The 16,670-nt window shown below is 33.9% G+C and overlaps 1 protein-coding gene across 2 annotated transcripts in view; it reads left to right on the top strand.

The window, feature by feature from the left end:
* The first annotated feature begins 5,665 nt into the window (after positions 1–5,665).
* The window catches only part of LOC146993936 (uncharacterized), a 28,467-nt gene continuing 17,462 nt past the window's right edge, over positions 5,666–16,670 (top strand). The window contains exon 1 of one of the 2 annotated variants that reach the window (XR_015043929.1): positions 5,666–8,640. Coding sequence is in view for 1 of the 2 variants with exons in the window: in XM_085826649.1 (XP_085682775.1) it covers positions 6,758–8,569 (1,812 nt within the window). In the remaining variant the exon portion in view is untranslated. Of the gene's footprint in view, positions 9,294–16,670 lie in introns of those variants that run through there. The other variant, XM_085826649.1, reaches the window with a different exon arrangement.

Raw genomic sequence — 16,670 nt, 5'->3', positions numbered from 1 at the left:
GCGCCCGATGCTCACAGATTGGCCACGATTCCGAAAATTGTACCGCTGCGCCTTCATGTATAAATTGCAAGGGTCAGCACCCAGCATTTTCACGCCTGTGCCCAAAATGGAAATCCGAAAAAGAAGTACAGACTCTTAAAGTTACCAGGAACATCTCGTATGCTGAAGCCAGTAAACTAGTTCAAAGCACACAGCTCCAATCAAACAAATCTTATGCCAGTGCAGTTAAAACAACACGTAGCATTGCCACCCAATTTTAGCCAATATTAGCTTTCTATGAAAATACCTCAGCAACTTCACAAGGGCTCATTCATATTAAAATTTGTATTTCACAGGATAAAAATTTGTTATTTAAATTTAGTGTGGGTGCAATATATTTTTCAAAACTATTCAGAACAAAGTTATATACACATTAAAAATTCTGAACATGCAAAAACTATAAAAAAAAATCTTCCAGTGGATCTTTTGTTTAATTTTAATACATGATAGTTTTTCCATCCAAAGATTATGTAAATAATTTATATTTAAACCAGATTCCTTTCAGATATATAATAAAATAATACAAGTTGTCACATTTATTACAAAATGTTCATAATTTTAAATTCGTTAATAATTCATTTAAATAATAAATAGAGAAACAAATATTAATTTTTTCTAATACAATGATGAAATTAAAGTCAAAACATTAATTATTAGATGAAATGTATTGCAAATATTAACAAAATTAATTTAAAACTCAAATCTCATATATTTCTCAGTAATTTAAAATAAACACAAGAGTATATTCGAAAGCTAAGATGTTAAAATGTTAATATTTGGTATGTATTTAGTTAGCATCTATAGTATTTTCAGAAAAATTTTTCTACTTCTGAAACTCATATTGCACATGTATGTTTCAGTTTATGCGCAGAAACACAGATCGTATTTTATTCTCGAGTGTCAAGATGTAGAAACACCTTTTTACTCGACTTCTGATAAAGATCGGGAGGGGGCAGAAATAGAAGGGTGAAAGGAGTGTGGGAGGCAAAGAGAGTGAGGTCCGCACTAGCGGCGGCGAAGAAAGCGGAGGTGTCAAGTTCAGTGTCGTTATAAGATGTAGTCGCGGGTGGTAAAACCGCAGAGTCAGTTTTACGTGAATGAGTCAATTAAGGTTGTGAATCCTATGTGGGGAGGATATGACAAGGGTAGCGATGTTTTTCTCTGGGACGCGGGGAGTGTCTGAGAGTGCTAATAAGGCTATTACTGTGGGTTTGAACTGAATAAAAGAAGTTGACCGCTAATCGTTTAATATACTCTTGAATAAGTTCCATTCGAAGGTCTCTGTGGATGTAGATGTTGGGAATATACCAAGGAGCATTGATATTTTCTCGTAAAATTTTATTTTGTAGAATTTGTAACTGTTTAATATTGGTTTTAGCTGCATGTCCCCAGATCGGTGCTGCATAAAGAAGAGCTGGGCGCAGTATGGAGCGATAAAGAATTAATTTGTTTGTAGTAGATAAGTTGCTTTTTCTACCAAGAAGAGGTCGCATAGTAGCTGTGGTGATTTAAAATTTTTGTACTACGGACCGGAAATGGGTTCTTAAGGTAAGTTTTTGGTCAAGGGTGACTCCAAGGTATTTGGTTTCATTAATCCAGTCGATTTCTTCGTCAAATATTTCAGGGGGTGGTGGATAGTATTTCATGTTTCCTTTACGGAAAATTATCGCCTTAGTTTTATCAGTGTTAATTTTAATCCTCCAAAGGGTAAGTCATTTTTCCAGTTTTATGAGATAGCTTTGGAGTTGGTTTCTTACGGCGATAACAGTGCAGGCTTTAGTAAGTATGGCAGTGTCATCGGCAAAGAGTGCAAGATGAACAGAAGGGTCTTTAGGGATATCTTGTGTATAAATATTAAAAAGGTACGGCGAAAGTGCCGACCCCTGTGGGACACCAGCATTGATTACTCTGGTGGTAGAGTATGCAGTACCGATTTTGATTCTGAATGTTCTGTTGCTGAGAAAAGAGGCTATTAAGCGAATAAAATGATCTGGAAAATTGAGAGTGATTAGTTTGTAAATAAGTCCTCGATGCCATACCCTGTCAAAAGCTTTCGCGATATCGAGAAATATAGCACCGGTCGGAAGCTTGCAGTTGTAGCCTTCAGTCATAATGTTGATAACTCTAAGAAGTTGGTGGCAAGTGCTATTATGATTACGAAAACCGAATTGTTCTTCTGGGAGAAAATTCATGGAAGGGTGAATTTTTTGGATGTGGAAAAGTAGGATTTTCTCAGTAACTTTAGACAGGTCGCTAAGTAAACTGATAGGGCGGTAGTTCTGTGGGAGAGTTGCATTTTGTTGCGGTTTAGCAAGAACAATTATTATAGCTTGCTTCCATGAGTTAGGAAAATGAGCGAATTTGATAATGTTGTTGATAATTTTAGTTAGGGGCAGGTAAGAGAGTTGATCGGAAGATGCTTCAGTGCTTTGGTCGAGATGCCATCGTGCCCTGGGGCTTTCTTCGTTTGTAAGGCGCTGATGGTGTTGGCAACGATGGTTGGGATAGTCAGGAAAGTGAAGTTGTACGGAGCAGGGGTGTTAAGGAAGTTATTGACCACCTGGTTGACCCGTTCAATATGGTTATTGTCGTACGGAGTGGGATTAAGAGTGAATGTATTTTCCATATAGTCCGCAAAAGATTTAGCTTTATCTTCTTCTGTATATGAAGTTCCACTAGGTCCATGGATAGGTGGAATAGGTTTATAAGGTTTCTTGAATTTGCGAGAAATGTCAAATAGGGAATTGTTCTCTAGAGCAAGGTTATTTAGGAAATTGGTCCATTTTTGGTTTTTGAAGTTCTTGATTCGTCTGTTGATTTCTTTTTGCATAGAGTTTAGTTCGTGTTTGAGCTGGGGATCCCTGGTGGTTTGCCATCTTTTGCGGATCCGGTTTTTCTCCTATTTCATATATCGGCAGGCAGAGGAAGGAAATGCTTGTTCACATGAAAAGTATTGGTGGCTTCCTTTAAAGCAGAATTGATGCTGTTGGTAAATTTTGAGACTTCGTGTTCTAAATCTCCTGTGTTGTTGATGCATGGGTTACCTTGTATGGAGTTATTCAGAATTTCAGAGTATTTGATCCAATTTGTAACTCTTATACTTCTGTCAAGTGAGGGGAGGTATTTATTAATGGGGATTTCAAATACAATGGGGTTGTGGTCGGAAGACAGGGCTGAAATTACAGAGATATTGCATCTGTTAGTAATGTTATTTGAGATGAAGAAGTCAATTGTGGTGGCGCTATTGTACCCGTGGTGGCGCTCGTCTGGAGCATGAATGTTATAATTATTTGATTGAATGAGCTTAAATATATCATTTCCTTTTTTGTTAGCAGGTTCTCGGTTCCAACAGGGCTGTTTGGCGTTGAAGTCCCCTCCGACAATGGTAGAAGTATTAGAATTAAGGAGGTGAATCAATTCTTGTGCGCTGGGATTATTATTTGGTGGGATATATATATTCGAAATTTTTAATTTTTTATGTTCTATTACAATTTCTATTGTTTTACTTTCGAAACTGGTACTGGAATTAGGAATTTGAGCGTGTTTTATGCTCCTTTTAACAAATGTGATGATGCCACCGCCTCTTCCTGTCTCACGATCAGTACGGTAGGTGTTATAATTAGCATAAAGTACTTTGAGTGCTGGTTTAAGGTGAGTCTCTTGTATGAGTATTACGTCAGGTTCAATTTCAATAATGAGGTTCGATAATTCATCTTTTTTATGGTAAAGACCGCTAGCGTTCCAAGAGAGGATTTTTATGTTGCATCTGTTCTTGGATTTATTAGCATTAAAGATGATTTCCTATTTTTTCAATGATTTCGACTACTGCGATTATTTTATCAAGAGGGTTAGAATTTCGTTTTGAATGGAGGTTTGAGCGATATTTTCGTTACTGTTTGATGTCAGCGGAGGAAAGTTTTGTTTTCTCTTAGTCCAGGGATTGGTTGCTGGTGGAGGACTGGGTTGGAACTGAACTTGTTTGTTTTTTGGTCTGGCTGGGCAATTTGAAAAGGGTGCTGGGTGAGGACCTTTGCAGTGATAACATATGGCTGGCTGGTCGCGACTACGGATGCATTCTATAGGTTTGTAATTGCCTCCGCAACGGACGCAAACCCAGTCTCTGGTGCAGAGCAGGGAACTGTGAAAAAATCCCTGGCATCTATAGCATTGTGGAGGGCCAGGTTTCTTGCGTAATGATTCTATTGTTACGTTCATATAACCTATGCGTTTGATTTTGAATACTTCCTTATTTTCTTCTGATTTTGGTATATGTACTAAGAAAAGCGGCATTGGTTTGTTTTCTTTTCTGTTTCTTAATAGTGTTATATAGTTAACTTTAAATCCTTTGTCAAGAAATTCTTGAGTGATGGTTTGGGGATCTGTGGTGATGGGTAAGCCTCTTATTATGACTTTTAAAACTTTATCTTCGGGCAGTAAGTAGGTGTGGGCTTTAAGCTTAGTTTCTTCGACTATTTTGCGAATGAATCGATGTGAGTCAGAGTCTGCAGGCTGTATTTCAAGACGGCGTCCTTTTAAGGTGCCAGTTATCTCTTTTCCGGTTTGCTTGTTTAAGTTTTTTATGAATTCATCCGCTTTTGGTACGTCATCTACGACAATAATTGGCATTTTATCAATTCTGCTTGTTTTGGGGCTGGAGTTTGGTTTTCTATTTGCGGGAATGGTGTCACTTTTGTTTGGTTGGTCTTTTGGGGTGGTAGTGAGCTGAGTGGCTGATTCATCTTCGTTGTCCAAATGCATGTCGTCTATTTGGTTCTCTAATTGTTTATATCGATTGCTGGTTTTGAGGGAAGGCTCCTCATCGGAGTCAGAATCCGTTTGTCTATGACGCAATTTTCTTTTTCTTTGTTTTTTGAAACCACTAGTGGATTGAAGTATGTCGCAGAAGTTTTTAATCTCTTCAAATTGCTTAGCGAGCTTTTCGTTAGAGGGTTGTAATTCGTTTATTTTTGCATTGGCCATCTCGTTTTCCTGCATACGCAGTTGATTAATGGCTTTAACAAGGAGAAAGTTTAGTTCTTTTTGATCACTAGCGGACAAAATCACATTTGTGTCGTTACGGATATCTTGGATATCTTCCACCAAGTATCTGGTAGTTTCGACGTCATTGGATAAAGTAATTTTGTGACTTAATATTTGGAGAGGGTTGGGTTCATCGAGATGTCTCATGTGAGGATTTTCTGAGTTTGGAGGTGAGTTATCCATGTTTATGTTATTAGTTACAGTTATGTTTGTTGTGTCATATTGATTAATCATGTGAGGTAAATAAGTTGGAAAAAGGCCTAACTATCAGCACGGTAAATAAAGAAAATCAGAAGAAAGAATAAAATACGACCTGTTTTATCCAGCGAAGGGTGCAGCAGTGGTAAAGGCGACGCTTTTGCGAGGCGAAAGCCGAAGAAACAACCTAGAGCCCGTGAGGCGAGGTACAGTAGCGGGGGTGGTAGCAACGCAAGGAAACGGAGAGCGAAGCGATAAGACGTCTATCTCGAACGCTGTCCCACCTCGGAATGAACGCAGAAATTTACTGAGCGTTTTGGGGCGTATCTTTGATGTGACATCATGTTACACGTAGCCCGGTGTCACGTGACCTCCCTGCGCGTTTGGGGATTTAGCGCCGACCTTCAGGAACGTGCACGAACTCAGTTAATACACAATAATTTAATATGTTCGTTATAGTGTAGATTTTTTATGGCAACAGTGATTTTTTTTTATATATTGCTTTGAGTGTGGTAACGCGCGGAATGTAACCTTTCTGATATGTTTAGAATGCTAAATGAGTTAAGTTCTTTGTTAATTAAAAAGGTTTTATCTGCGAATTATATTACCATTCCTCCGAAGTTAGTCAAGAAATTGATTAATTTCAAACAGGATCCGTCGCCTTAATCATCTTATTGCTGACATTGTCAAATCCAGAGCTTTTTCTGTTTTTCCTCTTCTCCATATAGCTAACAACCTCTGACGGCATAATTAAGGGGGTGTTGTTTGTGTTTGTTCTTGAATTGAATTGCGTAATGAGGGAAGAAACTGAGTGTTTTGTTTGATCGTGATAAATGTTGTGTGTGCGAAATTAAGAAGCACATTGAAATGAAGTTAGTTTCTGTAAAGCACTTTTGAATAAACAACTGTTAAACACTAACTAACAGATCTATAAGAATCAAAACTTTATATCTTAATAATAAAGGGTATATGATATCTATCCCTTAAATTCACTGGTAAGTACGTAAATGTTGTTGAAGAAGAAATCGTATTTCTGTGAAATGTAATAAATTGATTTTTTTTCTGAACCATTCCTGTTAGTCAGATGGAGCTAATGCAGTACGGATTTTACCCAATACAGTAGATATGTCCCATGTTAATAATTTTATCAACATAATTACATGTGACATTGAGCACTAGTGGATAATAGTGAGAAGTTTTGGACAAAATTCAGTTACCCATCCCATTTTACATCCGTGCAGAGCTTAAAATCTTCCTGATCTATGTAGCCCATTGTATGAAATCAAAGCTTACAGTTCGGTCATTCAGACAAAAGTCCAGTTTAAAGAAGTATATCCTTGTCTCGTGTGTGAAGTATGTAAGAAATCGTTTGAGAAAAGCTGATTTAAAGATGCTGATGCATATTTGTGCAGGAAAGAAACCTCATATGTGTGAAGGATGTAAAAAGGTGTTTGTTCAGAAGGGTCATATAAATTAGCATATGCTTATTCACACAGGAGAGAAACGTCATATATGTGAAGTACGTAAGAAGATGTTTACTCAGGCTGATTTAAACAACCATAATGTTATTCACACAGGACAGAAAGCTCACATTTGTGAAGTATGTAATAAGATGTTTACTTCAAAGGGTAATTTAAACATGCATATGCTTATTCACACAGGAGAGAAGCCTTATATGTGTGAAGTATGTAAGAAATCGTTTAGTCAAAAAGGTAATTTAAAGATGCATTTGCGTGTTCACACGGGAGAGAAGCCTTATATGTGTGAAGTATGTCGAAAATCATTTAATCGCGAACGTAATTTAAATATCCATATTATGAGCATTCACACTAGAGAGAAGCCATATGTGTGTGAAGTATGTAAGAAGACGTTTAGTTTAAAGGCTATTTTAAACAGCCATATGCTTATTCATGCAGCAGAGAAACCTCATGTGTGTGAAGTATGTCAGAGGATGTTTACTCGAAAGAGTAGATTAAACATGCATATGTGTATTCACACAGGAGGGAAGCCTTATATATGTGAAGTACGTAAGAAGATGTTTACTCAGAAGGCTGATTTAAACAACCATAATGTTATTCACACAGGACAGAAAGCTCATATTTGTGAAATATGTAATAAGATGTTTACTGGAAAGAGTAATTTAAACATGCATATGCGTATTCACACAGGAGAGAAGCCTTATATGTGTGAATTATGTAAGAAATCGTTTAATCAAAAAGGTAATTTAAAGATGCATTTGCGTGCTCACACGGGAGAGAAGCCTCATGTGTGTGAAGTATGTAAGAAATCATTTAAACAAAAGGATAAATTAAATAGCCATATGCATATTCACACAGGAGAGAAGCCTCATACATGTAAAGTATGTAAGAAATCATTTAATCGAAAGCATAAATTAAACATCCATATTAAGCATATTCACACGAGAGAGAAGCCGCATGTGTGTGAAGTATGTAAAAAAGCATTTAGTGGAAAGGATTGTTTAAACAAGCACATGCGTATTCACACAGCAGAGAAACCTCATACATGTGAAGTATGTAAGAAGATTTTTACTCAAAAGTGTACTTTAAACATGCATATGCTTATTCACACAGGAGAGAGACCTCATATGTGTGAAGTATGTAAGAAGGCATTTATTGATAAGGGTTATTTAAACAGGCACATGCGTATTCACACAGGAGAGAAACCTCATAAGTGTGAAGTATGTGAGAAGACATTTACTGAAAAAAGTACTTTAACCAGCCATATGCTTATTCACACAGGAGAGAAACCTCATATGTGTGAAATATGTAAGAAAACATTTAGTGAAAAGAGTAGTTTAATGAAACATATTCGTATTCACACAGGAGAGAAACCTCATATGTGTGAAATATGTAAGAAAACATTTAGTGAAAAGAGTAGTTTAATGAAACATATTCGTATTCACACAGGAGAGAAACCTCATATGTGTGAAGTATGTAAGAAGAGATTTACTCAAAAGAGTACTTTAATCAACCATATGCTTATTCACACAGGAGAAAAACCTCATATGTGTGAAGTATGTAAGAAGAGATTTACTCAAAAGAGTATTTTAATCAACCATATGCTTATTCACACAGGAGAGAAACCTCATATGTGTGAAGTATGTAAGAAGACATTTAGTGATAGGCGTAATTTTATCAAGCATCTGCGCATTCACACAGGAGAGAAACCTTATATGTGTGAAGTATGTAAGAAGATGTTTACTGAGAAGGCTCATTTAAACAAGCATATACTTATTCACACTGGAAAGAAAACTTTTGTGAAAGGTGCATAAAAATTGATTTATTCATCATCATAAAGAGGATTTAAGTATGGATATAGCAAAAGGCAAATGTTATGAGTTATGTAAGTAACTTGTCATTTAGCGCAATGAAGAGTTTTAAGAAATATTGCTTTATTTACACACAAGAAAAACCTCTCTTTTTAGCATCTGTGCATCCTTTGAATTAATTATGTCATTTAGCGCAATGAAGACTTTTAAGAAATATTGCTTTATTTACACACAAGAAAAACCTCTCTTTTTAGCATCTGTGCATACTTTGAATTAATTATATGTGTTTTATGTTAAACTTGTCTGTTTCTGAATTTAATGCAGATATGAATTACAATTCTGCATTACTGACAGAAATGCTTTTCTTACTCCTGTCATGAAAAATGTATCATGTATTTCCACTCATGGTGAACAAGTACTTACCCCCCATGCCGATCTGGCTCCAGTATCAAATGTATGAGTGTATAAACATTCACAAATCCAGTGCAGGGTTCCACAGCAATGTTAAAATGGTGAAATTATGATTCAAGTATTTTCAGTTAAATCTTGAGCATACAAAGTAGAGCATTCCTATGTATGTAATGCATATACAAAAGAAGGAAACATTAATTCTGTGCAAATAAGAAATCCATTATATTGAATATTTATTTAAAAACTGTTTTTATGTTTTTTCTTGATGTTATGGTGAAAGAAAACTAAAACAATAAATTTTTATTTTCCGCTTTCATATCTTAAGGTGAAATTATTTTCCATTTTGGCAACTTGGGAATATTTTTGTTCCATAAAATAAAATAATTGTTTTAAAGCAGATGTTCTGAAAAATAAACCAGATAATAAAAGCATTTAATCCATAGCATTTTTGTTTGGTGCTATGGATGTTCCAGAAGTACTGAGCAAAAGCAAAAAAGTTACTATATTTCTTTTTGAATTAATTTCATTACGTTGCTAATTTGGTAGATGGTTGCACGCATTTTGGCGAGTGATACGACTTATGGTAAACCCATTGCTAGACAATTTGTTTATGGTAACCGATACTTTGTTGACATTTTATTTTAAAAATAATGCATTATATTATTCATAAATTCCGTGTTTTAAATATTATTTATGACTTCAAAATAATAAAAATGAATTTAATTTTGCATTTTTATTTGAAATAAAAATTTTATTGTTTATGATATTTTATGGAATTTTATGTTGTGAATGATGTAATGAATGATGTCACAAAATATTTTTAAAGTAATTGGTTTTAATATCTATAAATTTAATCTAATGTTTTAAACATTGGTTGATCTTTAGATTATGGTAACTTGGCGATTTTTTGGTGAAAATTTGTCGACTAACTCTCCTACAGCAACCCTCTATTTTTTTTTTCCCGCCGCCATTTTGTCTTCGCGAAGTAAAGACATGTTTCTTTTCTTTTTATCTACTGAACACTTCTTCCAACAATCTACTAGCCGAATTACACTTATGCTAGAAATTTTATCTAACAAAACTCCTTAATCATGACAAATATTCACTGCAAAATTGGGAAAAAGTGCACAATACCATGCTCCTTACGCGTTTTTCAAAATAATACATACACATAAACCATGTACCCGTCGACTCATTTTTACTTAAAAAAACATCCCAGAATTACACAAAAATGGCATTGTGCACACTCTTCACTATATCCATGTACACTGCTTTTTTCTCATAAATTTGAAAAATTTCACGAAAATTCATGACAATTTTCTGAATCTTTAAACCTGGTAAAAAGAACATATATGAAATTATGTAATAACGAAAAAGTATATACCCTTTCCAAATATGAAAATTTCCATGTATAAAATAAATAAAATATCTAAAAACTTTTACCTCTAAATTATCTATTATATTATAAACGTCACCAACGAATTCATACCGCAAACATTACAAATACTTAGCGTCAAATATTTAAATTATTTTCATGCACGTTTACTTCAACTAAAACGTATACCAAATTCCTACAAACATAAAATTCACAAAATAACTATCATTTAATTAAAATATAATTAAATTCAAAAACACTACTTAAAATATAAATAAGCACATACATTAAATTAATAAAAATTAGCTTACAATCCTAATTACTTTAAACTAAATCATTGCTAATAACAATTTTCCCAATAATACCAAATTACTTTACTTCTACCTTACATTTAGAACAATGCATAAAAATAATATCCTCAAATAATTAAAAATACTAACTTACCTAATCTTCTTCAGAATCTTGCTGACATGGTGGATACACTTTTATTATGGATTCAATAAAATTATTGAACGATTTTTTTCTGTGAATTTTTCCTCCACACTTCCTCTGCTAAATAAAAAGCAAAATTCTCTTTATCACAATGCCTCGGAATGTCGCTTTTTATAGCACTCCACGTGCCCTCTATTTTATTGGTATGTGCACCTGTTTCCGGATCTTTAAAATAATATTTGTGGTTCACAGCAAGATGTTTAAAACCTTCATCTTCCAAACATTCATACGATTTCCAGCAATCTGAAATAATTATAGTACCTGGTAGAATATATTCTTTTATAAAACTTAATAAACAATCTTTACTTCTATCTCGCACATCCTTAAAAAAACATTTATTACTACCCCTTTCAATCCCACCAAACACCCATTTTCCTTCCACTCTCCTACCTGTCTGATACTTCCGCTTCCCAAACTTACTCTCATCAATTTCCACAATAACATTCATACCACCAAGCATACCCATATCATTTTCGCAAAATTCCACGCACACTTCCCTACAAAAAGAATTCCAATCAGCTGCAGTCCTACTGCTAATTTCTAAATCTGAAATCCAATAGTCAACTGGCAATCTATTCACCCAATAATAAGAAATCAATAAAATCTCACCCATACTCAAACGACTTTCAGCAAACCACGTACCCTTCCTTACACTCCGTTTCACAAAATGTCCATTTTCACCAGATTTCTTGCACCGCCATTCAAACTTATCAGTAATATTCTTCCTTTCACACAATCTCATTTCATTTCCACATTTTGGACATTCATACTTATTCGCAATTAAACCTACACTCATGCACCATTCAACCAATTCTTTTGAATTATCACAGAAACGCATTAAAAATCTAGAATTCACTTTAGACAGCGCCATACAATCCCAAAATTATTCAACCCTACTTCACACAACGCACAATGAAGCATAATACAAAATAATATACAGCCACAGATATTTTTCCAAATTTTCCTTTTCTGATTAAAGAACCGTAATTCGTCCATTAATATCACATGACATATCCCATGATCTCTCATTTCCCTCACACAAAATAATGCGTAATCGGAACAGTACTGCTCACATTATTACCAAAGTCCCAGGTAGTAATCTTTATCACCTCCAAAATGTCGCCAAACTACCAGTTACCATATTCTAAAGATCAGCCTAAACATTATTTATGGCTGTTAAATATTAAAATAAAATTTAATTTTGCATTTTTTTAAAATATGATTTTATTATGAATGATTATTTAAATAATTTTAATTCAATGCGTGATGTAATCAGCTCCCTGATTGGTTACTGAATATTTGTGCATTACCGCGCCATTTTAAAATTTTATTATTCATCTCTTCAACTTCCTCACATTTCAAAGCGAATGGATGTGTCCGTTTCGAATATGAATGTTGTTATTGGTAATTACCAAGAATTATTGGTATCGGAATAAAAAAATTGCCGTTTGAGACCTTATTTTGGCCAAACTTGCTTTCCTAATCAAAGATTTATTTATAAATTGTTAACAGCATCAGAGGAAATTTATTTTAAATTTTTGTAGAAAACCTGGCTAATTGCTTCTTCAATGAAGTGTGAGAGACGTGGATCACACAGATGAAGATCATTAGCGGACCGTTTTTTTTTTTTTTTATGGTACTTATTAATATACAACAGGTTATAAAATATAAGTACATAATTTTCTTTTACTTCATAATTGCATACTTCAATTTTTATTAAAAAATTAATACAATGTTTTCAAAAATTCCTGAGATATTTATTGCCACGTATGTTTTAATGTTAAATAATTAAATCCTATAAAACTTATTTTAAAGTATTTAAGTAATATTTTAATTTTTTTAAATGTTGATATGATGTTTTTAATTCAATATTCAATTTAAGTAATATTTTAATCCAATTAAATGTTGCGCAATGTTTTTAAAGCGGTGTTTTTATTCTATTATATGAAAGTAATAATTTAACCTTACTTTAGCATTTTATAGTCTTGGTAAATGTATTTATTTACATTTGCCAGCCATCTTAAAAAACAACATTTTCAACAAAAATTAATCCATTATTTTTAACAATATTTATTTATTTTTTTTTAAGATTCGAATACTTTACTATATACATAAAAACAGCATTTTTCAAGATGGCTCACGATTGTAAAAACCGCGCCAACAATTGTGCCGATGTAAATCGCCAAAAATCCGTGCAACTGTCTACCAAAGTAGCACCTTCATCTCTCTTCTTTAATATTTTTTCATGGTAAGTGCTTTATCCCAGGTAATTATTTCTGAGTATTTAAATGTGTATCTGGTTTCTCTGTAAAATTCAGTTTACACTTTCCTGAGTTTTTTTTTTTTTTTTTCCCTTTTTAAAATTCAAAAATTTTCTGTTTTTTTTTTTTTTTTGGCTCACACAGAGGTTGTAGGAATGCTTTTTCGCTAATCTTTGAAATATGGTAACAAGTAGTTTGGCGACATTTTGGTAAGGCGATAAAGGTTACTAGCTAGGACTTTAGCAGTGTACATGGATATAGTCAAGAGTGTGCGCAATGCCATTTTTGTGTATTTGTAGGATGTATTTTTAAGTGAAAATAGGTTGATGTGTACATGGATGATACCGTGTATGTGCAATTCGTAAAAACGCGTCAAGCAGTGGGCGGTTCTGCACTTTGTCCCAATTTCGCACCTAATCTTCGTCATGATTAAGCACTTTTGTTCCATAAAAGTTCTAGCATAAGCGTAATTCGGCTAGCAGATTGTTGGAAATGTTGAGGAAAAAGACATGCCTTTATTTCGTGAAAACAAAATGACGTCCAAACAAAAACTAGCAGGTTGCCAAAAAATCGCCAAGTTAACCATAATCCAAAGATTAACCTGCTTTTTCTTCTGGATTTAAGAGCTTGAAGGAAGCACTTCCGCAGGGAACCCGGTAAATGTAAACATAGCCAACTTTGGCGATAACAGTTCAAACCTGGTAACCCAGCGGATTCACCCTATTTGCTTGTTCGAAGGTTGCAACCATTCCTCTTACGCTCATTCTGTTGAATTACCACAATCATTTAAATTTGCCGATTTAAATTATTCTTCACTTATTTATTTATTTATTTATTTATTTATTTATTTTGTATTTTCACGTAATTTTTTATGGACTTTTAACAATAAATAGATAGAAATATTTATATGTAATAAAGAAAGTTTTGAGTGGTGCAGAACCATGAGGTTTCCAACCCCTAAAATATTTGGCACAGCTTTAGTATTAGTCCTTTTTGGCGAGAAATTTTATTGCCGACATTTTGGTGCAATAAATGAAAAATTATGATAACCTTGTTATTTATGGTAACCCTAAATACTGAGCTGAAAAACATGCCGCCATTTCTGTCCACGTAACTTTAACAAATTTGGTAGCTATCAGAGCTTTGATGGCAGGAGGATAAACTGCATGTTTTCCTTAAAAGTTACTTTCATGTTAGAAAAGCACAACATTTAAAATATTTTTTAAAAATCCAAAATTTGATAGTTAAAACTGATGCTTTTAATATTACATCACATGAGTCTCGACATTTTTTCATATGTCAACTATGCATATTTTAAACTCCATCCCCCTTAAAGAAAAAAAAACACATTTTTAGTAGCATAAGGTAAACTCTTGGTGTTTCCTTTGCTAAGGAACCACATGCAAATTTAGATTATATTTTTATTAAGGTATATTCTTATTCTATTATAAAATTTGAATGTACTGAACAGAAGGCACACTTTGTGCTTAACACTTTGCAGCATGGTGGGTCAATATATGTCCCACCTAATTAATATTTATTTTCTCAGTTAGCAATTTTTGTTAGAAATTTTCTAATCTTTTAAAAATATTCTATTTTAGTTATTATTTTCCTCAGTAGATGTCACTACAATACCAGGGCTTAAGTTTATAAGCAAAAAATATTCAAAATAGGATCACAAGAGTGATATCCATGTATCTCGCATTTTTCAATATTTTAAAAATTTTGGTATACAATTTATGATATGTATGATTCTTTTTAATATTCAAAGGTATTTTATTTTCAAAAATCTGAATTGGATTCAATATTTTATAACATTAATTCTGCAGTTGAAATAAGTGAGTTAAAATTTATCCCACCACACACTTGAATTTCCGCTCAATAGATGGCAGCACTCACGATTATTTTTTCTTTTCTTTTTTGCATCTACTTTTTTCGTGATTGCACTCACTTTTACATCCGTTGTATGCTCTGATGTGCTAAAATGTCTAGAAAAAAATTAACACCTCAGGAAGCTTTAACCGCTTCGAGCCGGGTAGCGAAAACGCGCGCTTATCACGGAGGCCGCCAGTGTCTACCGCGAGCGTCTCTCCAGGGCGGGGGGCTTTTTTGCTACTAAGCCTAAATCCATGAAATTTCCGAAGTATCAACGCATTGTTTAATAATGCTCTATGGAGTATTTAAACGGCTTATGCTTTATAGATATTTATATATATATATATACTTTAATTACCTTATTTCTGGTTTAAATGCATATTTTACACATTTTATTTTAATTACTCACCCTTTTATGACTTTTAACATTTATCTGAAAACTAAATATATTACTTAAAATTCTCTTTTCGTATGAAAAATTTAAAAACAGGGATCTACACACAGTCCTACGTTACTTTCCTTGAACTCGTAATAACTCATTTGCTGTTTTGGAGGATTTTTCCGGGAATGTGAACAAACGAAGCATCGTGGTCTCATTTTCTTACCAGTATCTTCTGAACAAAGTTTTGCAAAATGTCTTTCAGTTAATCTTTCAGAATCAATATCTGGAATATTTTGCATCATTTCTGCTATTTCATGCTCTGTGAAACATTTTCCACGCTTCGACATTGAAACGGTAAAAAAAGAAAGAATTCACGTCTAACAAGATCTAATTATTTTCTAAAATCTGAACTGTAAATGGAAATACTCAACGCTTTAGCGCATATAAAACTTCTACTTACAATAAACAACTACCACGTGCGAATAAAGTGCGATTTAAAGAGACGTCATAAATCACGCCATTCGGAAACATTTAGTTCCCCGTTTGTTTATATAATCAAAAACACGTGTATGTGAGTCATGCTTCTCTCATTTCAAGTAGAAGGTCTAATGCATATGTATCTGAAACCATATGGACATACAGTGCCATCTTGTGGCAGAAATTATAGTTTGAAAAACGTTTCAAGGTACTGGCACAAATACGTGACAGTCGGTAGAGAATGCAACAATGCTCTGGCACGCCTGCGTGTCGGCCGGTAGATAAGTGTGTTCGTTGCTGGCACGTAGACGTGACAGTCTGCGCGAAGGGGTTAAATCTTTTTGCTGAATTACCATCCGATTGCGACTCAAATGCTTCAGATGTCAGTTCTGATTCAGATGAAATTGAAATCCAGAAGAGAATAACTGAGGTTAAAGTTATTGCTGAAGAAGAAAGGGAAGTAGTTATAATTTGTTTCGCTTTTTAAAGACACAGACCCATCTATGCATGTGGCACTGTAAATATGAATCGTAAGTATCTACCCACAAATATATGTCAAGAGAATATATAGACTTTTCAGTTAGCGATGATTCAATTTATTGCATAAAATGGAAGGATAAAAGATCCGTTTCTATCCTGTCTTGCTTGGAAAAGGCAACTGAAATTAAAGAAATTAATAGGAAAGAACGAGATGGAAAGACCAAAAAAAGTACTGTGCCCAAACAGCATTATTTCATACAATAAGAACATGGGATATATCGACTGATTGATAAACTGAAAGGACTATATGAAATATACCGCAAAAGCAAAAAATGGTGGCACATGATTTTT

This window comes from Stegodyphus dumicola, chromosome 11, assembly GCF_044657685.1.
Source record: "Stegodyphus dumicola isolate Sdum_Otavi_A_Nest chromosome 11, ASM4465768v1".
NCBI lineage: Eukaryota > Metazoa > Arthropoda > Arachnida > Araneae > Eresidae > Stegodyphus > Stegodyphus dumicola.
This window is presented reverse-complemented; position numbering and strand designations above follow the sequence as displayed.